The 16,411-nt window shown below is 33.3% G+C and overlaps 1 protein-coding gene across 1 annotated transcript in view; it reads right to left on the bottom strand.

Annotated features, from left to right (window-relative positions):
- Positions 1–16,411, bottom strand: part of CFAP54 (cilia and flagella associated protein 54) — a 243,160-nt gene that overhangs the window by 135,395 nt on the left and 91,354 nt on the right. The window contains exons 29-34 of the mRNA XM_023534023.1: positions 15,317–15,406; positions 14,519–14,645; positions 7,610–7,724; positions 7,167–7,264; positions 2,836–3,066; positions 371–513 (exon numbers count right to left, since the gene is read on the bottom strand). Coding sequence (XP_023389791.1) covers positions 371–513; positions 2,836–3,066; positions 7,167–7,264; positions 7,610–7,724; positions 14,519–14,645; positions 15,317–15,406 — 804 coding nt within the window. The remainder of the gene's footprint in view (positions 1–370; positions 514–2,835; positions 3,067–7,166; positions 7,265–7,609; positions 7,725–14,518; positions 14,646–15,316; positions 15,407–16,411) is intronic.

Raw genomic sequence — 16,411 nt, 5'->3', positions numbered from 1 at the left:
TTTTCATGCCTGCTTGCATCAGTATGCTTGGTGGAATTTGTTCGGAAACTTACTTCCACTAAAACATCTGATAGCAAGTCTTTCACCCTGACCACCAGAGGCTACCAATATTTCTAAAAGAACATTATATTTGCTAAACAACCAAATCATTTCAGGTCAGAACACAATATGGATAGTTCCAAATATATGATACTATTATAAAAATAGAAATTTTAAAAAGTAGAATAAATAAGAATCTTCTATAAAATATCACAACTCAGTTAAATTCCTGGGTCATTAGAACATGATATATGTACTTGTGTGTGCACGTGTTAATAGTATAAAATTCTAGATGTGATTTACTAGTATATAAAATATTTATTTATTTTACCTGATGGTAAGTTGGCCTTTCTTTTTTTAGCTGTATGAAGGAAATCAAGCATCACTTTATAGTTTTCTATAGTCATTTTTCCTGTTGGTAATACTGTTCCTGAATTATATAGTGAGAACATATTAGGATCACATGATCGGAAACTGCAAGGAGGAAAAAATATCATTAAAAAAACAATATAAGCAAAATTGAATTAAATCTGTCAAATACAATCTATTTTAATTTTTTAAGTGTGAATTAGTGCTCCTAAATTTTGGATCATACCACATTTGGGCATTTAACCAGAGCCAAACAATTTCCTATTAAATTTTAAAATTATGCAATGCAACTTTATTCTTAGGAATTTCAATATCAATATCTATTTTGCTGAAAGGACCCTTGAAAATGAAAATGGAAGATCTAAACTCACTCTAAGACCTCTGAAACAATAATTTATGTCAACCTAAAATTACCTGATTTACAATTCAGTGACGATGCCTACAATATACACCAATGTGTCAGCATTTATTTCTTTTTTAAAATAAGGTCTAAGCAATAAACAATCTTCCACCAAAAATAGATGCATACATGCATACATATATACATATGTATGTACATTCATACATACATACATACATACCGAAGTATATATTAATGGTTTTAATAAAACTGAATTTAGCACCAAGTTACTCTGACACGAACTTGTTCATTGTGTAATTATTGTGCTGCCAAGTAATCATCCGTGAGTGGTCATGAGTGATTAGAAGTTCAGAGAAGATTTCTCAGTGTTCAGAGGACAGTAAGGAAGCCTATCTGTTATGAACCACTTTCCCTCTCATGGCCTCATGAGTGGATCACTTTGTCAAAGTCTTCCCTATTGGTCAGGCAATCTAACTGCTCCTTCTTCTTCTTTAATTTTAGAAAAGCAAATGTTTGACCTTTTTGAAGCCTACATTATTTTTTTCCTATGTGACATCACATTTTTTAAAATTTATTTTTCAATTACAGTTGACATACAATTTATATTAGTTTCAGGTGCACTACAGTGATTAGACATTAATATATCTTATGAAGTGATTGCCTCCATAAGTCTTGTATCCATCTGATACCATACATAGTTATTACAATATTATTTACTATATTATATTCCCTATGCTACAGTTTACATACCCCTGACTATTTTTATAACTGGAAATTTGTACTTATTCTCTTTCACCTTTTCTTGCTGCTTCTTAAGTGCAAATCTGGTCTAGCCCACAGAAAGAGACCTATCTGGAGACAATTTTGTGAAGGTTCGATCTGGTAATAATTTTAACCAAAATTCTAGAGAAACAGAAACTGGGACCAAGTTCATTGTTGACTTCAATCTGAATATTTTATCACTGAATTATTGAAATAAATATCCTCTTTCCTTCCTCCAATCTATTTGGTATATTGCTGTCAGAGAAATTTCTTACCATAGCCCTGCTCAAAAACCATTCACAGTCTCCCACTGTACATAAATTAAAGTTCAGATTTAGAAGACAGTTAAGACTCTCCCTGATCTGGTACTGACCTACTTTTCTAATTATTTCACACTAATCTCTTTCATATACCCTAGATTCTGGTTAGACCATTGGTGTTCTCATCTGTGTTTCCTACCTTGGCTCTTACTCATGTTCTTCCACCTACCTGGAATGCCTATTTCCCTATTGCACATTTCTAAATGTTGCATATCTATCAAGACCCAGGCCAAGTGGCCTCTCCCCATGAAACCTGTCCTGTTAGTCTCAGGCAGAACAAAGCCACCTTCCTAGGAACAAAGACTTTATGAGTACTTCACCTTCTACTATTATCTCCAATTATTTGTGAACATCTGTGATCTACCTACCAGACTCTAACTTGCATGTCCTGTTCATCTTTGTATACCCATTGTACCTATCTCAGCACCTTGTATCTAATAGGTGCTCAATAAGTATTTTTTGAATGAAAGAGTCTATGTCAACTTTTTAATGGCTCCATAGTAGTCCATTTATCTATTTACCTTCTATTTTTATCTCCCATAACACTTCAGCCACACTTAATAGAGTTCCAAAATGTCTTCTGAATTAATAATAGAAAGCTTACATTTTATGAGAAATATGATCTGTTTATAGAAGCTTAAAATATGTGTTTATATAGATTTGCCTAATGCCTACTAATACTGACAGTTATTGTACAATTAATATTAACTTCCTCTTGAAATTACACTTCCTCCTTTCACTGAAAGCTTTATGGAGAAAAGCAGTAAAGATATATGCAACTCAGTACTTCATATGTGCTTACACTCATCATTTGTTTGGGAAAGATTTTAAGATAAGAAATAAAGAAATATATCAATGGCCAGAAAAGACAGAAGCACTCTGTAAACCTCTTTAAGTTATTATCAACATTAGATCCCTGAAGATACAAACACAATCCATGTTCATGAGACTTTAAAGGCACTATTCATCGATAATATACTATACCTGACCATAGTATGTGAAGTGCCAAATTTCATCTTCATACGTTCCCTTAGCTTTATTAAAAGTAGGTTGAAGTGAGCATTTGCCAGATACAGGTTCATCTGAGCCTTCCAGGGCATCTCTTCAAGGCATATTTGATGGAACCTCTTCTTTTTAACATAACTGAATATTAGAGGATTCAAGTTGTCCACCAGAAATCGATGTGCTATTTTTCTAACATCAGGTCTCTTATTTCTGCCAAGGGAGAAAGAAGTTTTGAAATTACACAAACTTTCAGATATCTAAAGAGGAGTGATTCCAGTTTGTACATAATCTATGAAGAAGTCAGTCGACTGACCTTATGCAAATGTTTCCAGTTTATTTATCATTCATTTACTTAGTCCTGAAAATGTGAAACAGGGCAATGAAAAAGGCACAAGAATAAACACTAGAGACAAAGTCACTACGTACTGCCTCCATTTCCATCTGACGTCCATGTCCTAAGCTCAATCCAGAGCTTTTTTTCCATAACCAAAGGCCACTGAGATTATACAACTAAATTATAATATAATTATTCACATTCATCAATTAACATCAATATTGAACAAAAAAATCATTTCTCTGGATGATTTCTTAAGGAAAAAAAACAATGGAGCAAAAATTTTTCTAACATTAGTAAAACTGTAGAAGGAAATTAAACATCAGTCAATGATAGATGAAATAACTTCATAAATCCATACTCAGCATACTCTGAAAAAAACTAATATTTCAAAATTCAGCTAATAGTTCAGATTTTAAGTATGATATATGTTCATTTTGTTTAAAATTATTCCTATCAAAATCTCAGAAAGTCCGACTATTTTTAGCGTTACATAGTTGTTTATATGGAATGACTTCATTTCTTCAAAATACTTATATCAATTTTTTTGACTGTTGACAATGTTGCTGTCTCATTGGTCAGTGCCATTTTACCTGATGTTCAATATCATTAGCCATTGGAAAAATACAAATTAAAACCACGAAATATCTCTAATACATTTTATTGACCAAAATTTAAAAAAAAAAAAAAAAATGATAATGCTAAATCCTGGCAAACATGAGGGAAATTGGATTACTCATATGCTGCTGGTGGGAATGAAAAAGGTACAGCCATTCTGGAAAAGAGTATGGAATTTCTCACAAAATTAAATAAACACTTACCATACAACCTAGTAATTGCACTCATGGGATTTTATCCCAGATAAATAAAGACTTACATACATACAAAAACCTGTACGTGAATGTTCATATCATCATTATTCCTAACAGTCAAAACTGGAAACAATCCAAATGTCTTTAGTGGGTGAATTGTTAAACAAATTGTGGTATATGAATACCATAGAATACTACTAAGCAATAATAAGTGAACTAGTTATTCGTACAGTGTGGGTGGATCTCAAAGGAATTATGCTGAGTGGAAAGAAAAAACCAATCTCAGAAAGTTACCTACTGTATGATTCCATTTTTATAACATTCTTGAAATGACAAAATTATAGAGATGGAGAACAAATTAGTGGTTGGGAGGGGAATAGCAAGGGAGGTGGCTATACCTGTAAAAAGGGAGCATGATGGTTAGTGGGCAAATCTGTATGATAGAACTGTTCTGTATCTTGACCATGGAGATGGTCACACAAACCTACAAATGTGATAAAATCTCATAAAATTAAATATGCACACACATGTGTGCACATGTAAAATTGCTGTAGTCTGAATAAGGTCAGTGGATTGTATCATAGTCAATTTCCTGGTTGTGTTACTGTACTGTGGTTATATAGTTAACATCAGGAGACACTGGGCAAAGGGTTTATAGGATCTCTTTGTATTACTTCTTTTAACTGCATTGAATGTACAATTATCTGAAAATAAAAAGTTTTTATAATTGCATGTTACAACAAGGATGTCTACAATTGCAAACTTTATTAAGATTAAACTTCGGGTTCTAACCTGCAGATGAGACAAGAAAAGGAAGTAAGAGGTTTGAACATTAGAAAGGAATGAGCAAAAAAACTTTCATTATCTCTTCACAGTATGACCATCCACATGGAAACATGTATCGATGAATAGATTATTAAGTTTTACAGAGATCAAGTTGTTTATAAATCAATTATATTCCTATAAAAAAGAATAGAAGCATTCAAAATGTAATTTTAAAATACTATTTATGCTAGTACAAAAAAGCACTTCTTTGATGCAGCTAACAATAGATGTATAATACCTCTGGAGAATATCATAAAAATTTATTGAAGGGCATTAAATAATACCTAAGTATGTGGTCTGTCTACTAATATAAAGACTCAATATTGTAAAAAATAAAATTCTTCCCAAACCAATCTATAAATTCAGTTCTATCTCTACCAAAATCACAAGTCTTTTGTATTACTCAACAAGCTAGTCCAAACTATTTTGTGAAGAATATCCAAGACTTAAGACAAATGAAGGAAAAGAACACACAGGACAGCCTTGTTCTATGAAACAAGAAGACTCAATAAACTCAACTGAAAGCTAGAGTAAGTATGATGGTGTGATATTGACTCAGGAATGGATAAGTAGACTAATGGGACAGAAAAGAGATCCCGAAACTACATATATGCAAACTTGCTAAATGACAAAAGTGACAGTGATCACAGAAGACTACTCAATAAATGGACCTAGCCAATTGGGTACCTTTAATGAAATTAAGAAAGCGGGGGGAGGACTCTTCCTCTCACATTCACAAAAATAAATTCCAGTTGGAGGAAATTTCTAAATATGAAAATCAAAATTTTAAATTCACTAAGAAAATACCTTTTCTACCTCAGGTTAGAGAAGAATTTCAAAAGCAATGAAGGAAAATATTGTTAAATTTGACTCCATTTACAATTACAGCTTTTGATTTAAAAAAAAAAAAACCTTTAAAATATAAATAGATGAGTCACAAACAGGGAGAAATATTAGTATCCAATCTTCTAAAAATAAATGAGAAAAAAAAAGTTTTTAAACGTGCAAGGATCTTAACAAGCAGTTCTAACAGGAAAACCCTGAGGTCTAATAAAATATGCAAAGATGTCTAACTTCATCGGTAATCAAAGAAATAAAAATTAAAATAACAATGAGATAAAATTTCACAACTCAATGTTCCACAAAAATTTGAAAATTTGGTAATAATATCAAGTGTTGGTGAAGATGTTGAATAATAGAAAATCGATACACCACTGATAAAAATTTAGGAGCAACTTAGCAATATCCAGTAATAGATATAAAAAATAAATATGTTCATATCTTGGGAACTGCACTCCTATGTATTTATACCAGAAACTCTAACATATGCATATGAAGATATGTACAACACTGTCCTCTGTAGTACTATTTACAATAGTGAAAAACTGAAAATTTAAATGTCTATTTATAGGAGACTGAATAAAGTTCATTTATTCATACAATGGAATACTTTACAGAAGTAAAATGAATAACTAGATTTACATACATATCAACATAAAAAAACTCACAAACCTAATATTGAGGAAAAAGAACAAATTGGCAAAGCAAATTGTAAAAAATAATATACATTATTTAGGGGTATACACATATATAATTGATGTATAAAGTCACTCATAAGCATGATAAATTACTTCTGGGATTAAGGAAGATGGAAATGCATTCCATGATGACGTATGGGAATTTCAACTGTGTTTGAAATGCTTTATATGGTAAGATACATATTAGGTACATGTTCATTTGTTATATTTTCTATACCCATCTAAAATATCTCATGATTTAAATTTTAAAAAGTAAAGGAATGATAGTAGGCAAATGAAAACAAAAAGAGAGAATGGTTTTTTAATATCTATATGTTGCAAATTAAGATCAAAATCACTAAACAGGTAAAGAAAGACATTACATAATGAAGGCAAGATATATAAAGAATGTATAAGAATCACAAATGCACACATAAAAATAGATGCTAAGCACTTTACCATGATAAGTTTCATGGTTTAAGTTTTATAAACAAGAACATTACCTACCAATAACTAAAAGTAATTTATCAATTTGGTCTCCTGACTACCCTATCTAAACTACTGCTGCCACCATCTCGATCTCTGGCCAAGTACTCTATAACTATCATTCTGTTCATTTATTTTATAAAATTTATGAAAATTTTAAATTGTCTTACGTGTATGTTACTTGTTTACTGTGTTTCTTTCATTGATATGTAAGCTCCTTGAAGACAATGATCTTATCTGTCTAGTTAATCAGTATGTACCTTCAGTTCCCAAATAATCCTCAACATGTAGTAACCTTCAAGTAAATGTTTACTGAATTAATTAAAAAATCAATACCTTTCATGTTCCGTCATTTCAAAAATACTTGGATTTTTGGCAAAAAAATCTCTTAGAGTTTCCCTTTTTCTACTTCTTTTTCTTTGTATTTCTGTAGGCTTAATAGAAGAGAAAACAAAAATATTACAAACTAAGATTAAATTCTGAACACAATACTACAATTTACTCATACTCTTGACATTAAAATACAGTGGTTTCTTTATATCCCCCAGTTAAAATTATCAAAAGTAACAAAAGTATCCCTGTAGGCAAAAAAAAGAATGATTGTAAAAATATCCATACACTAACTTAAGAATTATAATTTATTATATAATCATGAAATTACGCTTGTGGTATTTCCATCTGTTTCGTATTATAATGAATTATAATGCAGCCAATCATCTCTAGATACATTAATCTCTTCACTTCATTAACTTAAAATTCAAAACTCATATGAAACTTACTCTTCCAATCTCCATTATTACAGCTTTGAACTTCTTCACAGGTTTAGTTGCCTTTTTATAGAAAATACTGTCCCTATATTTCATTTTTTTAATTTCAAGTAGAGAATCATTTCTCCTAATACAAAAAGATAAAGTCAGTTAAAAGGTTCTACAAGAATTTGCAAAACTACCCCAAAGTAATAAATCTTTAATGAATGTTGTCACTGAAATTATGCAAGAAGAATATCCAAAATTGTTTCTGTCCTATACATAAATATTCCTGTGATATTCCTGATTATGAAGAAATAGCCGGCCTCTATTCTATGTAAATCTCATCGCTTCTCGACCTTTTGGCTAAGATCAAGTGTATTCTATGTAAATCTCTATGCAAATCGCACCATAAGATTTCATTAGAGCTGACATGTGATGTAGGAAAAACATAATTGGATCAAAAATAAAAGGACATGAACAGTTCTCTATAAAACTGAAAAGATAACTATAGAAAAGTGACCCCTAGACAAGCTACCTTGTTTCCAACAGATCTCAGTCTCCCTGGTTCCATCATGTGCAAGCTTCCAGCCACTATCACTTTCTGGATACCAACAAAAGCTGAGCATGTTAAATGACTACTTAATTTTCTCCCTTCCCTCAATCACCTGTAGGGATTCCTAACCTTGTTTTTTTAATCTCTCATGGATGCTGAGATAATCTGGCCCATTCTTCAAATATTAGAAAGTCTCTCATGCCCCCTCTATTGATACATATCACCTATTTTCCCTGCAATTTACATATTTCCTAAAATTTATATTTCTTTTGGTAAATACTTGCTAGGTATAGCAAAACCCTTCTATAACATGATAAAGATGATCCAAAAATGATTCAAATTTGATTTGAATAAAATGTAGGGTCACATCAACACAATGCTAATGAAATGACCAATGTGAGTCTGGATAGCTTGTTCCAGGAGTTGGGGTTCCAAATTCATCTTGGTCCCACTGGCTATTGGCCTCTTGCTTCAATTTTAATGATGATGATTCTGGATCTTGTGGTTGGTTGCTCAGCTGCAGCAATTCCAAGAATCTCCCAGTTAGTTGGCATCCATTTTGGCAAATGTTTTGTCTGCCTGAACTAGGAAGTTGGGACCAGTGACCACCAGGGATTTGGCAATCTATCCTCTGAAACTTGCATCGTGAGACTGCTTGCCTGTGATTTTCCAACCAGCTTGGTCTCTTCTCCACCTCCTCCCTATCCCATTCCTCCAGAATACTTGACCTGGTTGCTGTATTCCAGGAAGAGGTGGTAAGGACTGGAGGTCACAGATGTACATGTGAGCTACCATCTTTCAATTCTCTCAGCATTCTCCCCCATGCTCAGACTAAAGAAATTAAACTCACTCCTGGATCTCTCCACAGAATGCTTCCTCTTAGCTCTGACTGCTTTTTTTATTTTCTTTAGGGTGTGTTACAAAAAAAAAACTTTTTAAATTTTTATGTAGTCAACATTATTGATCTTTCATTTCATGGCTTATTTCTGGTTTTGATTACTTATATTAGTGCTTGTTTCTGATTTGAAAAATTGAGTCCCAAGAGCTGTCTGCTTGTTATTTCACAAACACAACTCTGCTATACTTTATGTGATAATACAAATCTCTCTTTTCCCACTTTTTAATTTTTCAAACATTTTCATTAATCTAGCCTATTCCATGTAAACTAATCTAATTGGAATTGCATTAAACCTATAAATTAATTCGAAGATAACAGAAACCTTTACAATATTCTATCTGTCCATTGAGCAATATACTACTGTCTCTCCATTTATTCAAGTTATTTTTTTATATGTCTTAGTAAGAATGTTTGATCTTCTCTATATTAACCTATGTCCCCTCACAATTTCTAATAAATTTAATCTTGTACTTTATAGAAATGACACAATTTTTCTATTATACTTTCTAGTTCATATAGGAAAGCTACTGATTTTGCAAATTTGCATCTAGCCATCTTATGGAATTCTATTATTCTGATAGTTTTTAGTAAATTAGCTTACATTAAAATAATTATTTGCAAATATCAATCATTTTATCTTTGTTTTCAGAGTACTTTATTATACAAGTCATTTGACAAACATTTTTGAGACCCTATTTATGTCATAATCACATAAATTCTAATCCTAATTTCTATTTCTTTAATGCACTGGCAAGAACTTTCAAAACAATGTTAAAAGATAGAAGAAATAATAGGTTTCTTGTTATTTTTATTTTTTTAAAGTCTCTTTACTTTTAGTTAGGTTTCTTTTTTGATCTAATAATTTTACATGTCAGTAATCTATTTTGTTATAAATTTTCAGTTTTATTGTACTGCAAGAGAATGTCGTCTTTATAAATTTTAGTCTGAATGATCTACTGAGCTTTATTTGTCAGCTTAAATATTATTTTTTTAACTTAATAAGTGCTTTAAAGGGTATTTAGTCTCAACTGACTATATATGCTAAATTAATTGTATTAATTATATTATGTACATTTTCTGTCCTTTTTATTTCTGTCTTTTTTAAAGTATTATTGTTTCTGTTAAGTTACTCAAGTCCTTTCAGCAATTATTTCCATATACTTTGACTTTTTGTTATGTAGAACATGGAAGTACATGAAATATCTTTGTTGTGGTTTATAAGCATTATTAGTAGAATCATTCACTTTGAATGTGAAAAGGTGACATTCAAAGCAAGTAATAAGCTTCTAGTAAAGATGGAAGAGCAAGCAAACATTGTGCTCACTTCCTCCCATAACCACACCAAAATTACAACTAAACTACAGCCATCAATGAGAACTGCCTAAGTCTAGCTAAACAGAAGTCTTATAACTAAGGATACAAAGAAGGCAGTTTGAGACTGGTAGTGGGGACAGTGGGAGACTTAGGAATAGGCTAGTCACACACCCGCATGTGGTGGTTAAAATCAGGAGGGCTATCTCAGCTGTGGAGGTACCCTCTGGAGAGCGAGGGGTCCCAGGCCCACAACAGGCTCCCCAGCCCAGGGCTCCAGTGCTGGTAAGAGAGGTTTCCATGACTTCTGGCTGTGAAAATCAGTGAAGATTGTGGCTGAGTGAGACGGAGGGCTGCTGGAGTCCCAGTTATTTCTCTTAAATGGCCCACACACAGCCTACACACGGACTTACTCACTGAAGCACTTACTCACTCTAAGCTCCAGTGTTGGGTTAGCCAGGGGCATACAGAAAGGAACTGAACTGTCTGGCTTCAAGGCAAGGGCTGGAGAGGTAGCTTTCTCCCTGACAGAAGTGCTGGCAGAAGCCATTGTTCCTTCATCAAGCCCTTTCCCTACCCAGTCTGCATACACAGGCGGGAGCCATAACAGAGTCTCCATCAACCTCGCTAACACCATTCTTCTCAACTTGGTGATTCCCTGGGACCCCATTCCACTCAACTTGCATGCTCGCCCAAGCCACTTCCAGTGGGTTTTCCATATAAACGACCTGTCTTGACTCATACTACAGACTTTCCTAAAATTTCTTAAAGATTCACAAATCCCAAACAATCAGCATCTGCTCTCAGCATGCCCTGTTCCTCTTGCTAAGTAGCCTGAAGCCTGGTACTATCAACAGCCAGCCTCAGTTTGCAGCTTAGCCTCTCCCAGGCACTTTCCATGCTAAAAGCAGTAACCATCTGCAGATCACTTTGTAACTCACATCACGTGGGCCTGGGCACGTGGTGTGAGTTACGAAGTGATCTGCAGATGGTTGTAGGCAGTGGCTGTCTCTGACCTGCACCAGAGTCCCTGCCAAGAGGCTCCCAGAACCAGCACATTCAGTGGCCAGCTTCAGACCACACCAAAACACTACCCAACCACCTCCACAAATGACACAAGCAAAAGGCAGACTCAGCAGGTACTAGAGCCTTGCTAAAGCAAATCCTGCTCTGTAGGGTCAGCCCCTGCACAACAGCTCCTCCACCATACTCATGGCCAGTCCTCATAATCAATCAGCCTGAGGGTCAGTCGCTCCCACTGATATGCCAACAGCAATCAAGGCTCAACTACAATAAGGAGGTACACAACAACCCACACAAGGAACACACTTGGAGCACTAGGCTCAGGTGACCAGGGAGACTGCACCACTGAGCCTCACAGGACAATTACCACATAAGGACACTCTACCAAAACCAGGAAATATAACAGCTCTACTTAATACATAGAAACAAAAATAGGGAGGCAGCCAAAATGGGGAGACAAAGAAACATGTCCCAAATGAAAGAACAGAACAAAACTCCAGAAAAAGAACTAAACAAAATGGAGATAAGCAATCTACAAGATGCAGAATTCAAAACACTGGTTATAAAGATGCCCAATGATCTCAGTGAGAGCTTCAACAGAGATAGGAAACAAAAATGGAGATAGAAATCATAAAAAGAACTAGTCAGAAATAAAGAATATAAAAACTGAAATGAAGAATACATTAGAGGGAATCGACAGTAGATTAGATGAAGCAGAAATTCGAATCAGTGATTGGAAGGTAAGGTGGCAGAAAATGCCAATCAGAACAGCAAAAAGAAAAAAGAATTCAAAAAAATGAGGATCATTTAAGGGGGTCTCTGAAACAGCATCAAGTATACCAACATTCACAGGCATATCAGAAGAAGAAGAGAGTGAGCAAAGAATTGAAAAACTATTTGAAAAAATAATGACTGAAAAATTCCCTAACCTGGCAAAGGAAATAGACATACAACCACAGGGAGCGCAGAGAGTCCCAAATAAGGTGAACCCAAAGAGGCCCACACCAAGACACATCATAATTAAAATGCCAAAGGTTAAAAACAAAGACAGAACCTTGAAAGCAGCAAGGAAAAAAACAATTAGTTACCTTCAAGGGAGCTCCCATTAGACTGTCAGCTGATTTCTCAACAGAAAATTTTCAAGGCAGAGCGAGTGGCGCAAAATACTAAAAGTGATGGAAAGTAAGGACCTACAACTATTACTCTACCCAGTAAAGCTATCATTTAAGATCAAAGGACAGTTAAAGAGCTTCCCAGACAAGAAAAAACTAAAGGAGTTCATTACCATCAAACCAGTATTACAAGAAATGTGAGAGGAACTTATTTAAGTAAAAGAAGAAAAAAAAGATAAAAATAAAATGGCAATAACTACACATTTATCAACAATTACTTTAAATATATATAGATCAAATGCTCCAATCACAAGACATAGGGTGACTGAATGGATAAGAAAACAAGACTCTTACATATGCTGCCTACAAGAGACTCACTTCAGATTGAAAGATGCACGCAGACTGAAAGTAAAGGGATGAAAAAAGATATTTCATAAAAATGGAAACCAAAAAAGTTAGGGTAGCAATACTTATACCAGACAAAATATACTTTAAACAAAGGCTAGAACAAGAGACATAGAAGAACCCAGTAATCCCACTTCTGGTATTTATCTGAAGAAACCCAAAACACAAATTCAAAAAGACTTATGCATCCATATGTTTATTGCAGCTTATTTACAATAACCAAGATATGAAAGCAACCTAAGTGTCCATCAATAGATGAATGGATAAATAAGAAACAGTACATATATGCAATGGTACATTACTCAACTATAAAAATAAAGAAATCTTGCCATCTGCAACAACATGGATGGACCTAGAGGATATTATGCTAAGCAAAATAAGTCAGAAAAAGACAAATACTATATGATTTCATTTATATACGGAAACTAAAAAAAAAAAATTAATGAACAAATAAAACAGAAACAAACTCATAGACACAAAGAACATTTTGACGGTTGCCAAATGGAAGCAGGGTCGTGGAGGGTGAGTAAGTAAGAGGAAGGGATTAAGCAGTACAAATTGCCAGTTGAACTCAGTTATACTGCTCAATCTGCAACCTCAGGTCTTTTATTATACCACTGGCCTATGCTTCTAGGCCACTTTTTCTGTTTTCCTCTTTCAGAATGTCTATTTTGCTTAGATTGGACCTCCCTGGTCAGCTCTCCAAATTTCACTGCACACTGATAGTGTTTTCCAATTTTCTTTGCTATCAAGAATATTGTTTACAGCTTCTAAACATCTAATTTTGACTGTTTTTTCTAATTTAATGGAACTTTCTAATTCTGACCAATTCTCTTATTACCATGGCCTGCTTCATTTAATAGAAGCAATTTCCTCTTTTCTCTAGACAAAATGAAAAACATATATTCCAAGCTTTTGTTCTAATAAATGAAGTGCCTATTTTAGGTAGACTATTTTAAACTATTTTCCTGTGTGTTTTTATGATGATGTTTCTCTTCTACTGCCATTTTTTAAATAGACCTCATGTTATTGATGTTGCCTGTTACTAAAATGAGATAGATCTAGGCCCAGTGGTGAAAGTAAAACCCAGTTGTTGGAACAAAAGTTGGGTTCATTTGGCATCTCTTATAACTGGTATAAAACACTGTAATTTTCTTTGGGGGCAAAGAGAATCATTCAGGCTTAGAGAATAAGGGGAATAGCTTTAAGTTTTACTGCTTCTATTTGACTAACTCCCTATTCACATATGTAATTTGAAACCCCAAGGAATGGCTTTGCTTGCTAATGCAGAGAAATTAGAAGAGCATGGTAAATGACCGAAACTGGACCCAGAAGCCTATATGTGAAGAGTTGATGGCCCAGAGATGTTATTATCCATTTTGACTCAATAGCAAAAATGTCTAATTTATTTCCTGTTAGAAATATGAGCATGCTCTAATCTTATTCCTATTAATCTTATTGTATAAATATTTTTATGTTTATTTATGAATACAGACATAAACCCTCACTATCTCCCAGGTGGCTGTTTTAACCATTTATATTCTACCCTCTTTTGCACCCACCTTTTATATCTTTAAATGATAATGTTACTTATTTTTTAAAGTTGTAAAAACCAATAAAACAGATATTACAAGTACCTTTTCATGAATTCATACACAGGATTTGTAATTTCTACCATAAGGTGAAATTTTTCATCATTCATACATTTTAGCATAACTTGCGTAAAAAACTCCAGGAATCTAGGTTTCTGTTTAAATTTCATAACTGTGAAAACAAAGAAGTTCATATACAGTTATCAATGCACTTAGTTAGTGGTGCTAAAAGCTTTATTGCTAATAGTCATTTTGTTCCAACAGACAAGTTTGTTAACCTACTTTTTGGATTTCTGACTTTTAAAAAAATATGTGGGATTAAATGTGATGGGAACAACTGTTTTTCTAAAATCAAATAATCCTTTACAGTCTATATTTCATTTTTTTCCAATATCTCAGTGTGAAGGAGGATTTTATAAAAGTTTCCTCTAATGTATGACTAGCTGGAAAAAAATTGCTGAGAATTATCAGAATAACTACTTACCTTAATTTTTATTATATTTTACTGTGAATTAAACAATAATCTTGCTATTTCTTCATAGCTGAACTTAAAGATCACTAACATGTTTTTCACTTGCCCAGTTTTCGTAAGCTTCGTAATACCATTTACTACTAAAATAAGCCACCGCCAAGGTTCCGTCTTTCCAAACTTTAAATCGGGTACCTATTTATGTCTCTTTCATTACTTGACAATCTACATTTTTCTGAATGGATAAGAACCCAAAATCTTCTGCCTAAAACAGTTTAGACCTTTAAGTAGAAAACAACAACAGAATCCACAATCTTCAATAGTAAATTGAGTGAACATTTTACATATTTTAGTTATACATTTAGATTACCTACCTTCTTTCACAGCACCTTTGATGGACCAATTTAAAACTATAGGGTAAAGAAATATAGGGTCCTCTGCTCCTGACAGTTCAGTTGTAATATCTAAAGTTTAAAAAAATAAGTTGTAGGTTCTGTTTAACATCAATAACCAAATATGAAAATTCTTTGGAGGGGATGAAACACAGGAAAATACACAAAATATTTTTCTGAATTATGTGCCTTAAAAATATCAATTATGTCATATTTTAGAAATTAAACAATCTGACAATCTCAATTATTTTTCTTTCATCTTTCTCCCTAAAAGCCAAGGAGTCTACTACCAAACGAGTGAAGAGTTTCCTAAGGCATGAATCTCTTATTCAACAGTTGTCATGTATTTGCAAACCTCAGACTCAGAAACCTACCAATTATATTAACCCCATTTTTATAAAATTATAATTAAAAGACAGTAAAGTATAGACTAATGAAGAACACAACCACTAGAGCCAGATGCCTGGGTTCAGATTCTAACTCTGATACTTTTTAGTTATGAGACTTGGGAAGTTACTCAGCTTCTCTGTGCCTCAGCTTCCTTATCTTTAAAATGGGTATGATAATAATAGTACCTTCTTCATAGAGTTGTTATATAAAGGTTATATAAGTTTTAATGTGTATAAAACACTAAAAGTAGTTTCTGGTATATAGGAAGCACTGTATAAAACTATTATTTCTATTATTGTTTTATTATTGAATCTACTGTTTAGTTAGTAAAATTAGTAAAATTACATTGTGCTTTTTAGTAAAATGTGAGGGACTTGGGGGGTAATATGGAAATAAATAATTCACATTTCTAGAACACTTTACATTTTAAGAAATTATATTTTTTATAAGTAACTAGACAATTACAGCTTTTCCAAAACTATGTTTACTGGTTATGTGAATAATAGAGCATTGTGTTCAATTCAGAAATTCAGCTTGAAACAGAAATAGAGCATGATGAAATAGAGTAAGAGATCCAAGTCAGGGATTCCAAAGTGCTACAACAACCCAGATATAACTGAGGCACACAGTAAGAGAGGTGAAGTAGAAACACAGAAATCTACAAATATAGTCACTTCCCAAAACACC

The sequence above is a fragment of the Pteropus vampyrus genome, unplaced genomic scaffold (assembly GCF_000151845.1).
Source record: "Pteropus vampyrus isolate Shadow unplaced genomic scaffold, Pvam_2.0 Scaffold116, whole genome shotgun sequence".
Taxonomy (NCBI): Eukaryota; Metazoa; Chordata; class Mammalia; order Chiroptera; family Pteropodidae; genus Pteropus; species Pteropus vampyrus.
Note: the sequence above shows the minus strand (reverse complement) of the source record. Positions and strands in the feature narration are given on the sequence as shown.